The sequence below is a fragment of the Galeopterus variegatus genome, unplaced genomic scaffold (genome assembly GCF_000696425.1).
Source record: "Galeopterus variegatus unplaced genomic scaffold, G_variegatus-3.0.2 Scaffold3015, whole genome shotgun sequence".
In the NCBI taxonomy this organism is placed as follows: Eukaryota; Metazoa; Chordata; class Mammalia; order Dermoptera; family Cynocephalidae; genus Galeopterus; species Galeopterus variegatus.
In genome coordinates, this window is record NW_007729126.1 from 175,639 (window position 1) to 191,014 (window position 15,376).

Consider the following 15,376-nt stretch of genomic DNA (forward strand, 5'->3'; position numbering starts at 1 on the left):
GAGTGCGCCGCTTGGGAAGCGCGGTGGCGCTCCCGCCGAGGGTTCGGATCCCACATACAGACCGGTTCCTGCTCACTGGCTGAGCGAGGCGCGGGGGCAACACCGAGGGTTGCGATCCCGTTGCCGGTCCTGGTCCGGGATGGGCGCGACACTGAGGGTTGCGATCCGTTGCCGGTCACGAAAAAAAGACAAAAAGACAAAAAAAAAAAAAAAATTGTTACAACTATACACTGGAATACTAAGCAGCCTTTTAAGAAAAGCAATGAAATACTGTTTTATGCACTATATGAAAAGATAGCCAAGATACATGTTAAGTGAAAAATTTAAGGTAAAGAGTGGTACCACTATTTATATAAAAAAAGAGACATTGTTATAAATGCACCCACCATACGCACATGTACGGTGTGTGTAACTGCTTATATATACACATACAAGGATCTTCAAGAAACTGATAAAACTAGTTAATTCTTTTTTTTTTTTTCCTTTTTGTCTTTTTTACTGACTGCAACCCTCGGTGTCACGCCCCTACCGGGGACCGGCAACAGGATCGCAACCCTCGGTGTTGCACCGGCACCGCGCTCAGCCAGTGAGCAGGAACCAGTCTCCACATGGGATCCGAACCCTCGGCGGGAGCGCCGCCGCACTCCCAAGCGGCGCACTCTCCAGTGCGCCACCAGGCCGGCCCAAAACTAGTTAATTCTAAAGAGAGGACCTGACTGGCTGGGGAACAGGAGTGAGAAAGCGACTTTACTGTACACCTTTTTTAAACTATGTAGTATCTGTTGAAAACATTTTTTTTTAATGAGCTTAATTAAATAAGGTTGCCTCTTCACGGAAATGCCTACCTGCCACTAGAAAGGAACATGAAAAATGAATACAGTTATTTTATGGTGAGAGGATTATTTCCTTTTAGTAAAAATGCCTTCATTTTTAACCACAACAGAAGCTCATCTATAAACTAAGATTTCCTATGATTACATGACCTAAAAGAATACCTTTTTCAATTTCAAGCCTTCCAGTAGACTGCATAAATCCAATCCCATTGTCTGCTATACACTGATACAGCCCAGTATCTTCCATTGTAACGCCAGTGATTTTCAGTCCATTTCCTGCAGTTAGACGTCGTGGAGAAGGATGCATAGGCTGAGCATTATGAAACCAGGTACGGTTGGGGGCTGGGTTCCCATGAACTTCACAGGTAAAATGTACTGTGGCACCCAGAGACACTATCTGATCCTGCAGTCCTTTAGAAATTGAAGCACGTTCTGAAAATAAAACACAGAAAGTAAACTCTAGCCCTCAAGATGTACTTTTTAAATCATCACACGAGTCATATAAAGGCTTCTCTCTAACAACAACTTGCTATAAGTAAATTGTGTTGTTATTCACATTCTTCCATCTGGTGTGGTCATCAAGAAAAAAATAGAAATGTATTTTAACTTTCCACTAATAGGATAAACCATATGTTATTAATTAATAAGTTATAGTTCTTTTTATAGATCACACCACCCACTAACTCCCCACAACACACACAAATACACACAAACAGTTTCTAATCCTGGCTTCTCTTAGCATTTATTTCAGGTGATTAGCTTGAAATAAAGTAGCAGTTTCTGTGGATTTCACAATGAACAAGAGCCAAACAGAAGAAGAATGTTTATTCAGAGGTTAATTTCTTTTTATAGTAAATTCTACTATGAGGTTAGATGTATAACAGGCAAACAAAAAACAACTTCCTTTAGGATCTATGAAGTCACTTTTTACCCAGAAAAAGTAAATCATTTATCGACATCTGTAGCATGTGCTTCTTAAATGATTATTTATATTAATCTAGTCCTGATTATTATTAAGTTTTAAAGCCCACTTGTCATATACTTACATTAATTCCAGTGTTGCTAACCTGCATCAGGTGATGGTTGTAGATAAACACATGTAGAGGGTTTACAAACATTATATTTACTGTGCAAACACTTTCTACCCATTTTTTTCTGGTTTTCACGAAAACCTGTTCTGATAAAGGAAAGCATTTTCTGCTGCTACACACGATAGTGAGGTAGGTAGCTGGTAGAAGAGAAACGAATAGCTTTAAGATAAAGAGTTTATATGAGTGTCAGGGGAGATGAAGCAAATTTTAGGAGCCAGACGTAGGTGAAAGAATCCCAAAAGAGAAAATAAAATGAAATAGACTGATTTCTTTTTGAGAGGACATTTTCTAGTCAGTACTCTGTGTTAGTTACTATGAATGAACACTTCACATGGATACAGCCCAGAATCTTCCATTCTACTGATTTCCAGTTTCTTTCCTTCATGAAATGAAGAAGAGAGAACTAGCCCTGCTATACATAACTAGGTTGGGAGTGAGGTTCCCAAGAACATCCCACATAAATATTCTGTGTCACCCAGAAATACAGCCTAATTCAGCAGTCCTTTAGAAAAATGAAGTTTGTTCTGTCTTCTGGTGTGGATATTTCTAGATATTCCCTATTTCATTTTTAGTTCCAAATAGATCTTTCCTTCAAATATCAGTTACACCAGAAAAAATGGCCTGCTTTGGAAAAAAACATTTAATAAGTAACATCTTACCAAGTACAGTAACCATGTAAGTCACGTGTTTTACATCTCCAGACTTGTTTCCTACAACGCAGGAGTAGTTTCCAGAGTCCACTGGGTCAATGCTGTCTGTGGTCAGATGAGAATACAGCCTTCTCCAGGTGCTTCCCGCAACAGCGTCCTGCCCGTCCTTCAGCCAATACACTTGAGAAGCCAGGACCCCACTCACCACACACTCCAAGGTTACAGGGCTATGAGAAAGAACAGCTAATGCCTGCGAAAGGGTGGGGTGGAGGATGCGAAAATCTCCAGAAGAAGGGCCTGGAAAGACACAGAACATTATACGATTCCTTGAACTTTTTAAGACAAGAGAACAGCTATGATGTATTAGGGGTGGCGGGGGGAAGAGGAACAGGTAAAGGGACACGAAAATCAACTACAATGTATATGGAGAAGTTAAAATTTAAAAAAAAGAAAAAAGAAAGATTATGAGGAAGTTTTCACTTCCAATCTCTTCCTTAGCAAAGCTGGGAACATCCCACTTTCTCATTCATTCTTCTTTATATTACAAGGTCCTATTTGGTACCCAAATCATTTTTAGTTGAGGATTAAAATTAAAAGATTCTGCAGTCCTTTAGGGCTACTTCGGAAGTAACAGCTTGGAAATGCAGAATTCTGAGCAAGTTCAGAGACCACTCCTTTACTGTGCTCTGAGTACTGGTGTTACCTCAACACAACTGCCATAACCTAAAAACCAGCAATGATTTTTATCCCACCTGAAAGAAAGAAAACAGGTATCTCTCTCTTTCTTGTCATAATTCACAGTTAACCACCAATTTGATTACCACTGCTATACAAGTTGTATTTCCTCTATCATTTCTTTTCGTTTGAACAAAGAACAAAATTCTCCACATATATTCACTGTCACCTTGACCAAAACTCCCTTCTGTAAAGCTGTTATACTTTTAGAACACATACAGTCCTCTTCTATAATGCATTCATTACTTACTTTTTTTTATAAGACTTTCTTATGATAAACAAATAGGATCTGAAAAAAAAAATGAACTTTCATTTCCCATCTTTTTATAAGGTATACTTTTGAGGGCTCTTTCTTTCCTGGTTATCATTATGCTCCCCAATACTTACGACTCACAAGGAGCTTTCGGCCAATGGGTTCAACTTTTAATTCATGTGTAACAGGATTATAAGCTGCACATCTGTATGATCCTTTGTCCTCTAAGGATACATTCAAAATCTGAAGATTTCCTGACGGAAGGATTAAGTAATTCTCTGAGGAAGGAAGGGAGTACAGTTAGGGCTCTCCCCTTATGAAGGATGCCACAATACAACTAAAACTAACAAAGTTTGATAGTTATGCTTTAAATTTAGACACACAATTAGCAGCAAATAAGCAATCAACGAAAATCCATTAAATGAAGGAAAGGGAAAGTGAAGGCAGAAAAGTAGAAAACAGTTAACAGTACTAGCGTAACAAAATCAAACCCGCCAGAAACATTTTAACAACATCCAGCGAATCTGAAAGCCCAAGAAACATGTTTAGACAAAGATGCAATGACCACAGCTACCAACTTGACAAACCGCTACCCACAGCACTGGTATTCATTCATCGTCGATTTGTTTTTTTTTTTTTTCCCCCCGAACAAATACGTATTGAGTGGCTATTTTCTGCCTAGGCACAAGAGACAGAGTAATGAAGAAATCAGACAAAGGCCCTGCACTCATGCAGCAAACCTTCCAAAAGGGACCATGGGGGTGGCAGAGGAAGGGGTAAGTAATAAATGAGCAAACAAAAATATGTGCACCTCAATACAGGTGTGATAATCCTACAAGATAAATGAAGCCAAACAAAGGGGACAGGCAGTGATAGGACATGTTACTTTAGACAGGGCCACGAGGGCAGTCTTCTCTAAGGAAGTGATACCTGAGTAGGGACCTGAACGAATCAAAGGAGCGAGACCCAGGTATGGGACTGTAACCGTTTGTTTTAGTCTTCTGCGTTTGACTTCTGACAGCTGAGACAATACATCTTTTGCATGTTTGTGTCCCCAGTCCCTAGCACACAGAGCTTAACAGCACATTATTTAAGGAACACCTGTGCTGTATGTGCCACTGGCTTTCCATAAAAGGTCTCACCTGTGGGGCCAGCCCAGTGGCGCACTGGAGAGTGTGCCACTTGGGAGTGCGGCGGCGCTCCCGCCGAGGGTTCGGATCCCATGTGGAGACCAGTTCCCGCTCACTGGCTGAGCGTGGTGCGGGCGCGACACCGAGGGTTGCGATCCTGTTACCGGTCAGTAAAAAAGACAAAAAGGAAAAAAAAAAAAGGTCTCACCTGTGGAATGTTTCAGCCATCTGCCCCGGATTTTATAGCGCACCTCGGCTTTGGGGTGGGCGCGACACCGAGGGTTGCGATCCTGTTACCGGTCAGTAAAAAAGACAAAAAGGAAAAAAAAAAAAGGTCTCACCTGTGGAATGTTTCAGCCATCTGCCCCGGATTTTATAGCGCACCTCGGCTTTGGGGTTACTATCTGGTATCCTGCAACCAACGAAACCAGTACTTTTTTCTTCTGCTGTAATAACATGCTTTGTGGATGAACCAAAATCACCAAGAACTGAAATAAATAAGTAAATAGTTCATAGATAGATAAATAAATGCAAATTTGAACTGTCTTGCCCCAAAGAAAATTTAAAAATTAGAAACAACATCTGTAGCATGGCCTTTTCTGACAGCTCATCCCAGTCCAGAGGGGAACATGACCTTTTCATCTCACAAGGCAGTCGAGGCAGAGATGCATACACAATTGAGCCCTGAGACCTAAGTTATGGCACCCATTTTCAGAAGTCAGTGCTCGCAGGGGACTTAAGAAAAAAAAACTGCTCCTAAAACACTATTATTCCCATTTTGTCAAGATAAATCCTTTTCAATTCAGTCCCTCATCAAAACTCACTTTCCTTGTGGATCTTCACTCTCTTTGTAGCTCCTTACTTTGTAATAAAATGGTTTCTAGGAATGAACACCGAAAAATAAAGCGGTATATCATTTAAATGATCTGAATACACTAACTCGGTCTCAACTTCGGTTGGTTTAAGTTCCTGACAGATGGAGTCTGCCTGGAAGGGCTCTTTAGTATGTGCAATTATCGAAGCCTTGTGCAGCTGGCCCCTAGGAACTCAGCCCTCCAGTGTGTGTCTTGGAGCCGTCCATGGGTCATAGCTCTGCAAAAACATTTACTCTTCTCAGTTATGACAAACTTACTACTCTTGGGGAATCCAGATTTGTTCTGTAAATAGGGGTGCCCTTACAAAGACGTTTTCCATTACTGGAAGCCATCACCGTTTGAAAGGCAGATGGCCCAAAGTTACTAAGAAAAACCACACATTCCAGATTTTCCATAAGTTCAATATCCAACATTCCTTTCTTTACAGTTTTTTTTTTTTTTTCCCTGCATCTTTAGCCTGGTTTCAATTAAATACATTAAAATCACTCAGTAATTGAGGCAAATAAAACAATTATGTGTGAAAGAAAGATAAAGAATTGCATGAAATAACTGAGTATCAAAGTAGACAACAGATTTTTGGTTATATTGATACTAAGGACATTTAAGTACTTGTAATGAAACTGTCCTGTTAACTTAAAAAAAATATCACATCTCCAGACCATTGTTACAGATGAAAACACTAGGCTAGGCTCACAGAGATTCAAGTAGACTTCCCTAAGTTATACACACGGAAGAATCAAGGCTGGGAGGAGAACTCCTACATTTCTCACACCAAAGCCCACACTCTCACTACTATTCAAAAATGTAACAGAAATTTTGAGAAAGCCCATATAGAACAGGGACAAAATTAAACTCACCTGCAGTGGATACTGTTGCAGGGCCACTCACTATCGCACCAAAGCTGCTGTTGGCAATGCATTGGTAGTAACCCGAAAGGGAGGGGTGAAGAGAAAGAATTGTCAGCGTCCCCTGATGAATCTTAATCTGTTCCATGTTTCTATCCAATTTTTTTCCATTATGCAACCACGAGATATGAGCAGTCACAGGTATAGCTGAACAATGTAGAACTACAGGTCCACCAAGTTTCTGGACGGCAGAGAGTGGCTCAGAAATAAAATAAGGTGCCAAGTCTACGAAGGGCACATCCCCCGTGTGCAAAGTGTGAGAGAGGGGAGATAAGGGAAGAGAGAAAGAAAAGCACATTAAACACATTTCTTCTGAGCCTTCATCACTAAAGGCAATCTCTTCTTTTATTTGTATATGTTACGGTTCTTGATGCTTGTAAAAGTTCTAGCAAAATTTTTATAAGCCCATCACTTGGAAGGAAAAAAGGGCAATAAGTTGGCCTAGGACTTAACAATTAGGGTTGAACAGACAAGAATGTTCATGATGTAAATCAGATACAGTACCAGTTCTACTAATGAGAAACAGCAAACTCCTCTTTCAACAAGGTGATTTGTAAGAAATGGAAGTCACTTCACTGAAAAAGTAAAGATGACTTTCAAAATAAAAATAATTCTCTCCTGTTTTACCAATAGGATTTGACTTATGAGAGCAAGTTATTCTGTAAACAAGACTATGGCTTTTCTTTACTACTCACCTTTACTATAAAATAATGTTCAACTTTTAAGAAAACAGAAATAGAATCTTAGAAAGCCACAACTGAAATACAAAGTCTATCCTTTCTTGGATACAAGGTTTACTTTTTTTTTTTTTGGTGTTTGAAATAGTTTCATTTGTTATGTCTATTCCTCTAGAAACTTGGGGAGAGGGGCACTATTACACTAAGGTGTCAATGGTGTTTGAAATAGTTTTATTTGTTATGTCTATTCCTCTAGAAACTTGGGGAGAGGGGCACTATTACACTAAGGTGTCAATACAGAGCCTCTCCCCCCAGAGGGGTAGGAGACCAGGAATATTAAGGTGTTTGAAATAGTTTCATTTGTTATGTCTATTCCTCTAGAAACTTGGGGAGAGGGGCACTCTTACACTAAGGTGTCAATACAGAGCCTCTCCCCCCAGAGGGGTAGGAGACCAGGAATATTAATCTGGTAGAACAAAATACTTAAAAGAAAATAAATCAATAAATTACTGAATCTACTTTTACAGAACATTTAATCAGAAATGAAGATTAAGAGAAGTGCCTCTCTTGGCTGAAGGCGGGGTGGTTGTTCAGTAAAACATTAACAGAAATAAAACCACTAAATCAACTTTCCCTCACGAAATCTAATATAGTTATATGTACAGTATTCTTAACAGATAATAAATAAATATTACTCAGTGAATAAACATCACTGTATTTGTATATACTTATATATACATCTTTATATATGTCTAAAATAAATGCCTATGGGCCATGTATTAGGCTCGGGGCTTATACGTACGTTTAATAATAAACACATTAAAGCTTTCCAGTAACCAAAAGAGGTAGACAATAAATCAGGCAAGGTCATGAGAGGAAACGGCAGCCCCAGGATGTGAACCAAGCTCTCTTACTCCAAGTTGAATATTGCACCATGCTGATTCTAAAACTTCTCTTTGGTGGTATGTAGTCAGTGTTTCATTCCTGTCAGCATTTCTAAATTCAGAAATTTGTAACATATCCCCTTATCAAAAAAAAAAAGCATGATTGGAAAATATTTATTTTTAACGCAACAAAAGGAATAAATTACAAGAATGAGGATGGGAAGGCTGCTAATACTCAAAGCACTACTAAGAGATCCTTAAATTGATTAATTAGTCAAGGTTTTAAGTCATGTAGCTAGTTGAACAAATCTGAGAAATGTCATTAAAAACTACTATTATAAACAAAGTGTTAAAATCAAGCTTTGCTTTTTGTAGGATTAAGAGGAGGAAAGGCTTCAGACCACACCCCTCCACTCTTCTCTTCTTACCTGAACTCACAGAAGAGCACAGGATCATAAAAGTAACATACAGCAGTGTCTGTAAGTGTCTGAGATCCTACTGGCAAATCCACAACTGTGTATGATTCTGAAGCTGTGGGGAGAAGTCAGAGCTGGAAATGTAGACTTTAGACGTGTGAAAGACTTGGCACTACATGAGCTCTCTCTAAGGAAAATATGTTTAGAGGATAGAGGAGAGGAAGAGAAGGGAGGAGAGACTAGATAAGAGCTTTGAGAATCCAACATTTAGAGACTGAATGAGGAAAAGGAAGTAGTAATGCAGACTAATAAAGGAGAATGTTGTGTCCCAGGAGAAAAATGAGATATTTCTAGAAGCGTGACCGCCTGATGAGAGTGAACACTGATGAGAAGTAGAGTAAGATGAGACACCACGGGAAAGGCACAGAGATCACTGCTGATGCTGACAAGAGAGGTTTTGGGGGGAAAGGACAAAAGTCCTTTCTGGTGGGTTCAGAACAGAATGGGAAGGGGGGAAACTTAGAAAGCAGGCACAGACAACTCCCACTAGGGTTTTGCTATACAAGATGGACGGCACTCAGTGGAAGGTTTCCTTTTTTACGTTTTTTTAATATAAAGATAGTATAGCACATTTAGCAAAACTGAAAAAGTTGCACAAAACCCAGCACTGGCAAGGATGTGGGTAAAAATCACTATCACATATTGTTGACAGAAATATAATCAGTAAGTTTATCTTTATGGAGGCAATTTGGCAATATCTATCAAAAATTGTCCACTCATGCAATAAATATTTATTGAATGTTTATTATATGCTAGGTACTATCCTAGGAGCTGAGGATAGAGTCATTAAAAATATGTAAATAAAAATAAGTAGCACGGACTAAAAGTTATACCTTATGTCCATTCTAGAGAGAGAGATGGGCAATAAACAAGATAAATAAATAAAATCTGTGAAATTAACAACGTCCATGCGATCCTCTAGACATGGTTAATTCCTTCTCCTCTGTGCTGTTGCTAGACTGTGGACATATGTCTACACTGCACTCATTACTCTGTAGTGTTACTTGTCTGGTTGCATAACTATGTCCTGCAAGAATAACACAGCATTCAACTTTGTAAAATTCTGATGCCTCAGAAAGTAGGCACGTCATAAATGTTTTTAAAACGAAAGAAATACCTTAATATAGCACAACTCCCTAAAGTACCTTTAAGAGTAGTATTTAATGAGAACTGCCATCTCATCTGAATTTAGCATATTCTAGCTATATTTTTATTCCTTCATACATTTATTCATTAATATGTATAATCTAAAAAATCACTAAGTGCCTACCATATGCCAGGCATTATGCTAGACCAGGTTAGTGTCTGCAAATTCTGCCCCATGTCCCTGCTTGGCCAGGGCTGGACACAGAACCTATGACCATGCAATACTACAAAATACAAAGACAGTGCTACTTTAGTAACGTTCTAGAAATGAGAATTTTACCTGCATATTCATTTATGCAAAGAAAGATTAGTCCTAACCAGTAATAAAACTGAGTAGTAATACAAAGCAAGGTACCTTAAGCAGGCCTTTTAATAAATCAAATAGTATCTCCCAGGATCTGCTAAAATCTGCACAGATCTTCTTTACCCACATACTCCAAAATCTGAAAGTTGGAAACGCGAGCTTATGTAGGTCATGGATATCAGGCCATGGACTGCCTTTCAAATATTTGCTTACTGACCTCTTTTTAAAAATGGAGGATGTGCTGGCACCACTCATCAGCAGAAGGGTCCAGCTGTGTGAAAACTTTTTTGGTTTATTTGAATTCTCACTTGGTTCAAGGGGAAGAACTGACACACCAGTGGTAAGCAGTCAGCACAAAGTAAACATTCAAATAACTTGTTAACAGGAGACACTTTCCTTGAAAGAATGAGGACAGGGAGGATTGTTTCTTCCTTTTGCCAAATCTTTCTTCAACTATTTATTTATTGAAAAGCAGTGAAACAAATTTCAGAGTCAACTTTAACCCTAGCACATTCAAATTGTTGGGGTTTTTTCCCTACATGACAAGCTTGCTCAGTTGGAGGACTGTGATGATGAGAACATGGAGTTGAATTCTGTTGTTATGTAGGTCAGGTAGCCTGTTGTTTTATTCAACAGCTACCAACAACACTCCAAGTCCAACCTCACCAATCAACATTCCTGACCACACAGAGCGTTAGATATGTGTAAATCAGAATACACCACCCATCAGCACTATTGGAAAGTTGTTAGATATGTGTAAATCAGAATACACCACCCATCAGCACTATTGGAAAGTCATTTAACACTCTCATTTTCAAAAGTACTATCTTTGTCAAAAAAGGAAACTCTTAATGACATTACGTTAGATATGTGTAAATCAGAATACACCACCCATCAGCACTATTGGAAAGTCGTTTAACACTCTCATTTTCAAAAGTACTATCTTTGTCAAAAAAGGAAACTCTTAATGACATTAGTGTTATCGCTACTTGACTAGTAAGTTATTAGAAAACCCCTGCATTCCTCTGGCAAATGAACAGTTTTGCTTGGCCAAGTTTACCACAACTAGACAAGGCTCCTGCCATCTTCTTGCACACGTCAGTGGCCTTACACATGTCATCTTTCTCACCCATAGAAATTAACCTTGTCCAGGGACACAACAGTCCTCGTTTCCTTTACACAGTTGTTTTCCTGTCCCCTCTCACTCTCTCCTCTGATCTGGAGACAGTGACCAGCAGAGGAAAGGTCCATGGTAAAGTACAACAGCCCACGCCACACCGCATGGCACTGTGGCACATCCCTTGCCAGTGGTGGCTTGACCTCTGTTCCAGCATATATAACACACCAACATTCTCAGTGAACAGAAAGATCCTATAAATACTCACTGACAAAAAAAATCTTATATATTCAGCATAGAATACCTGGAAAATACACAAATGTATAAGTAAGCATAACAATTCTACCTCCTACAGATAATGCATCAATGCTTTGATGTACCTCCTAATCCTTTTCATACATGTGTATACTTACATACTTGAAATCATAACATGAGTTTTAAATCCTTTTATCCATTTATTATCTTATGATCATTTTTCCTTATTAAAAATCTTCATAAGCATTGCAAAATTCTTCATAAACATTGTAAAAATTTGTAACAGCTGCAGATAATCTATTGAATGGATGTATTTTAATCTCATTCCCTTTTGGATAGTTAGGCTACTTTTTTTATATACGTGTGTGTGTGTGTGTATGTATGTTTGTGTATTTTTTTTTTTTGCCATTACAGATAATGATGCTATGAATATCCTTGTCCATAAATCTTATTTATTTTGGCGTGTGTGTGTGTGTGTGTGTGTGTGTGTTTTGCCATTACAGATAATGATGCTATGAATATCCTTGTCCATAAATCTTATTTATTTTGGCAGCTGGCCGGCACGGGGATTCAAACCTTTGACTTTGGTGTTATAACACTGGACTCTAACCAGCTGAGCTAACCAGCCAGCCCTGTCCATAAATCTTTAACTACTCTTCTAATTATATCCTTAGGACAGATTTTTAGAAGTGAAATTACTGTGTCAAGGAGTACAAACATTTTTAAGACTCTTAATACATATTGTCAAGTTCTTTTCCAAAAACAGGCCACCAATGTACAACCCTATTCCCAATAACGAGCATCAGCAAATGAAGCTCACTCCCCCTGACCAGCATACGGTTTAGATCCTTACACTGCAGTAAGCAAAGTGAGGATTTAAAACATGACTTTGGGCAATTAATTAAAATACTTAATAGGGCACAAAGCAACTTTCACTGTTAATCCATTAAGGACTTTTCTAACAATATTCTAAACTTACATAAAAGTTACTACAAAAAAGAATGAAAGTCATGGACATTGCAGGACAAAAACACCATTGACACAAATCTCTGCTTTTTACCCAAAATCTATTATAAAGTAGGATAAGGAGTCACTGTTGTTATAGTGGGTGGTTTTAACTTATGACATGTATTTCTCTAAAAACAAATTTGTATACAAAAACTGCTGACACTTTTTGGGAATATTGGCTGGCACTCAAAACAGAAAATTGCTGTTCATTCCAAAGCTGTGTTCTCTCTTCTTCTCTATTGCTTTTCCCATCCATGTAACATACCTATATATCTATTTCCCTGAACTACTAGAAGTAGTAAAATAACTCAAGGGGTTGGATTTTAAACTGGGTTTGATTCCCTAAACCCTAAAACAGAACTGTTAAGGCTTATCTAACTCACTGATCTCAGCAGGAATTAACGTGACAATGAGAAAGTTCTTTTATCTCCTTCATATATTCAGATGAAGTTCATGGCCAGCATAATTCCTTTCTTTTCACTGCAGTTCTGAATGGCTGATTTAAATTTCCAAGGAGATGTTTAGTGGTTATTCTGCTCCCAGGAAAGCACCTGGTAGTACAAGTATCTCTAGGAAAAAAGATTGTAGGGTACCAAAAAAGAAAGAAATATTTTTAAAAAGAGCAACTAAGTGTAGGTCCCATTAAACCTGCAATCACATCCGGCATGAGGGCTATTCCTTGAGTTCTTATGCTGCTAGAGAATAGCTGGTTTTTCCTAAGTTACAGGGCTTTCTTTAAGCCTCTCCCTCACATCTACATAGAAGGCAATCTGTCGTGTATAACAAACTGCACTTTATATGCCACCCAGGCTTAGGAGCACTTCTGTTGGTAAACGGAGGCTAAAGGTACGCTTCACCTCAGAGTAAGAAAGGAAACAGTTTCCTAACGTTTACTTAACTTATCGTTCAGGTTGTGAACTTACTGCTTTTACAACCCCTTTTCAGCATGCTGCCAGAAGAACCCTTTGGGAAATGTCTTTCCTGAATTTCCAGATTTGATTACTTTGTTTTTGAAGCAACGCCTTTGCTTTCGTAAAGATGATCAAGGCTGTCTTTCTGAATTATCTCCCTCACTAGACTCCTATATCATACTTTCGCATAGTTTTCTTTCCAGCTTAGGGAGTAACTGTGATTACTCTGTGAACAAAAACTTGGCTTTGGGATCAGTACAGGTCTTCAAAATGGAAAATTCTTTGTTACAGTCTCCTTTTTAAAGGAATCTTATTCCACATGAAACATGCTGAATTCCTTCTTTAAAAAAAAACAAAAAAAGACTGATCCTTATTTTCAGACAATCTATTTCAAAACATGCTATTTATCAACTGTTGAGGATAAATGAGTTTTCTGTGATAACTAAAAAGAAAAAATTAAAACATGTCTACTTAAAAATTCTTAAGTACAATCAAGATTAATACAGCACAATTTAAGGAAGTCAGATATACACTTTTTTTTTTTTTCCTTTTTTTGTCTTTTTTTTCGTGTCCGGCAACGGATCGCAACCCTCAGTGTCGTGCCCGTAACGGACCGGGACCGGCAACGGGATCGCAACCCTCAGTGTCGCACCCGCACCTCGCTCAGCCAGTGAGCGGGAACCGGTCTACACTTTTTTTTTAACCCACTGAACTACCTTGATCTTAACCACATACAACTTTAAATCTCCTGTCAAAGTGTTCTTTATTCTGAATATTTAAATAATTTAGCTAAGAAGCTAACATCATTTCCTACACAAACTTCTCAAACAACCCTACTTTTTAAAGGAAGTATTCATTCCATCAATTCCTTCAACACACAGGGCATCTACTTTGGGCAAGATCCTGTGAGAGGTACAAAGATGAGGAAGGCATAATAATCCTTGAACTAAAGGAAACCACAGCTCAACTGAAAAAAGAGGGCAGGAACATAACTAACTCCAGAATAAAGAAATACATCATGAGGGCAATGAGACAGTAGAAGCACTGAAAGAGTTCAAAGCTGAGGAATTCATCTGTTATTCACTTTAGGCAAAGATATACTCTTTGGTAAATTGGTAAAATATACCAATTTATATGACCCCACATTTGTTTTTTGTCAGTAGATATGTAGAAAAAGTTGAACTGCATGCTATGTTTGGATGACCTTAAAACATTGTGCTTTGTGTACAGATGCCAAGTGAGAGGGAGCACGGTGAGCATTTCCTGACCTTCTGTCTGTAGTGTGTGTGCAACCATTTCCATGAGTTGCAAAGCACTCTCGGGTTTAGCCTTTCTTTTGCTGCAAGGTGTTTTTCTGTGTTGTAACTTTGTTTTTAAGTGCAGTTTGAATGCCCGATCACTACAAGCCTTGAAAAGACTTCCATTCTGAAAGTTGACTTCCTGGTCTCCACCACCTTCGAAGGACTTCATCACAAGCCCGCCTTCACCAGCTGGTGCCCTCAAGTATTCTCTTCCTCCTTTGACAAGCATAATAAACTCAGTGCATTTTGTTTAAGAACTGTATTGATTTACTTTCAAAATCTCATTTATCACCTCTGCAAATTAGTATAATTTTCCATCTGTGAAAACTTGCTATCTTGGACTGGGATGGAACACACCATGATTTTTTCCCATCAAAATCAATGAACATGCTTTTTTCTTTTTTGTTTTCCACTAAGAGACAGAATTTTTAAGAAATAAAGGTTTTCGGGGATTAAAGTAGTTATGTGAGGGATGGATAGGTGAGCAACAGAAAAAAGCAAGTACGGGTGCTACAGAAAAAAGAGAAGGTTCACTTAACCTCAACTTGGAGAGTTGAAGACTTCTCAGAGGAAACAATAATTAGATGAAACCATATAAATAAGTTTGGGAAGGAGGAAGGGAAGAGGGGTATTCCAAGCAGAAGGAACAGTGTGTCTGTAGAATCAGAGGCAAAGAAACAAGGAGGTATGGGCTGGAGAACAGAGCAAGAACAGGAGGTAACACATAGTGAGAGGTAAGCCTGCACAGGTGAGTAGAAACGAGAGTACACTATAAATCATGTTAGGGTGTTTGGCTTTCATCCTGAGAAGACAGCATTAAAAGCT

At 38.6% G+C, this 15,376-nt stretch overlaps 1 protein-coding gene across 1 annotated transcript in view; it reads right to left on the bottom strand.

Annotated features, from left to right (window-relative positions):
* Window positions 1–8,489, bottom strand: part of CDON (cell adhesion associated, oncogene regulated) — a 62,030-nt gene extending 53,541 nt beyond the window's left edge. Inside the window, exons 1-6 of the mRNA XM_008583723.1 lie at window positions 8,462–8,489; window positions 6,425–6,697; window positions 5,034–5,180; window positions 3,697–3,840; window positions 2,584–2,871; window positions 996–1,265 (exon numbers count right to left, since the gene is read on the bottom strand). Of these exons, the coding sequence (XP_008581945.1) occupies window positions 996–1,265; window positions 2,584–2,871; window positions 3,697–3,840; window positions 5,034–5,180; window positions 6,425–6,697; window positions 8,462–8,489 (1,150 nt within the window). The remainder of the gene's footprint in view (window positions 1–995; window positions 1,266–2,583; window positions 2,872–3,696; window positions 3,841–5,033; window positions 5,181–6,424; window positions 6,698–8,461) is intronic.
* Between the last annotated feature and the right edge of the window lie 6,887 nt (window positions 8,490–15,376).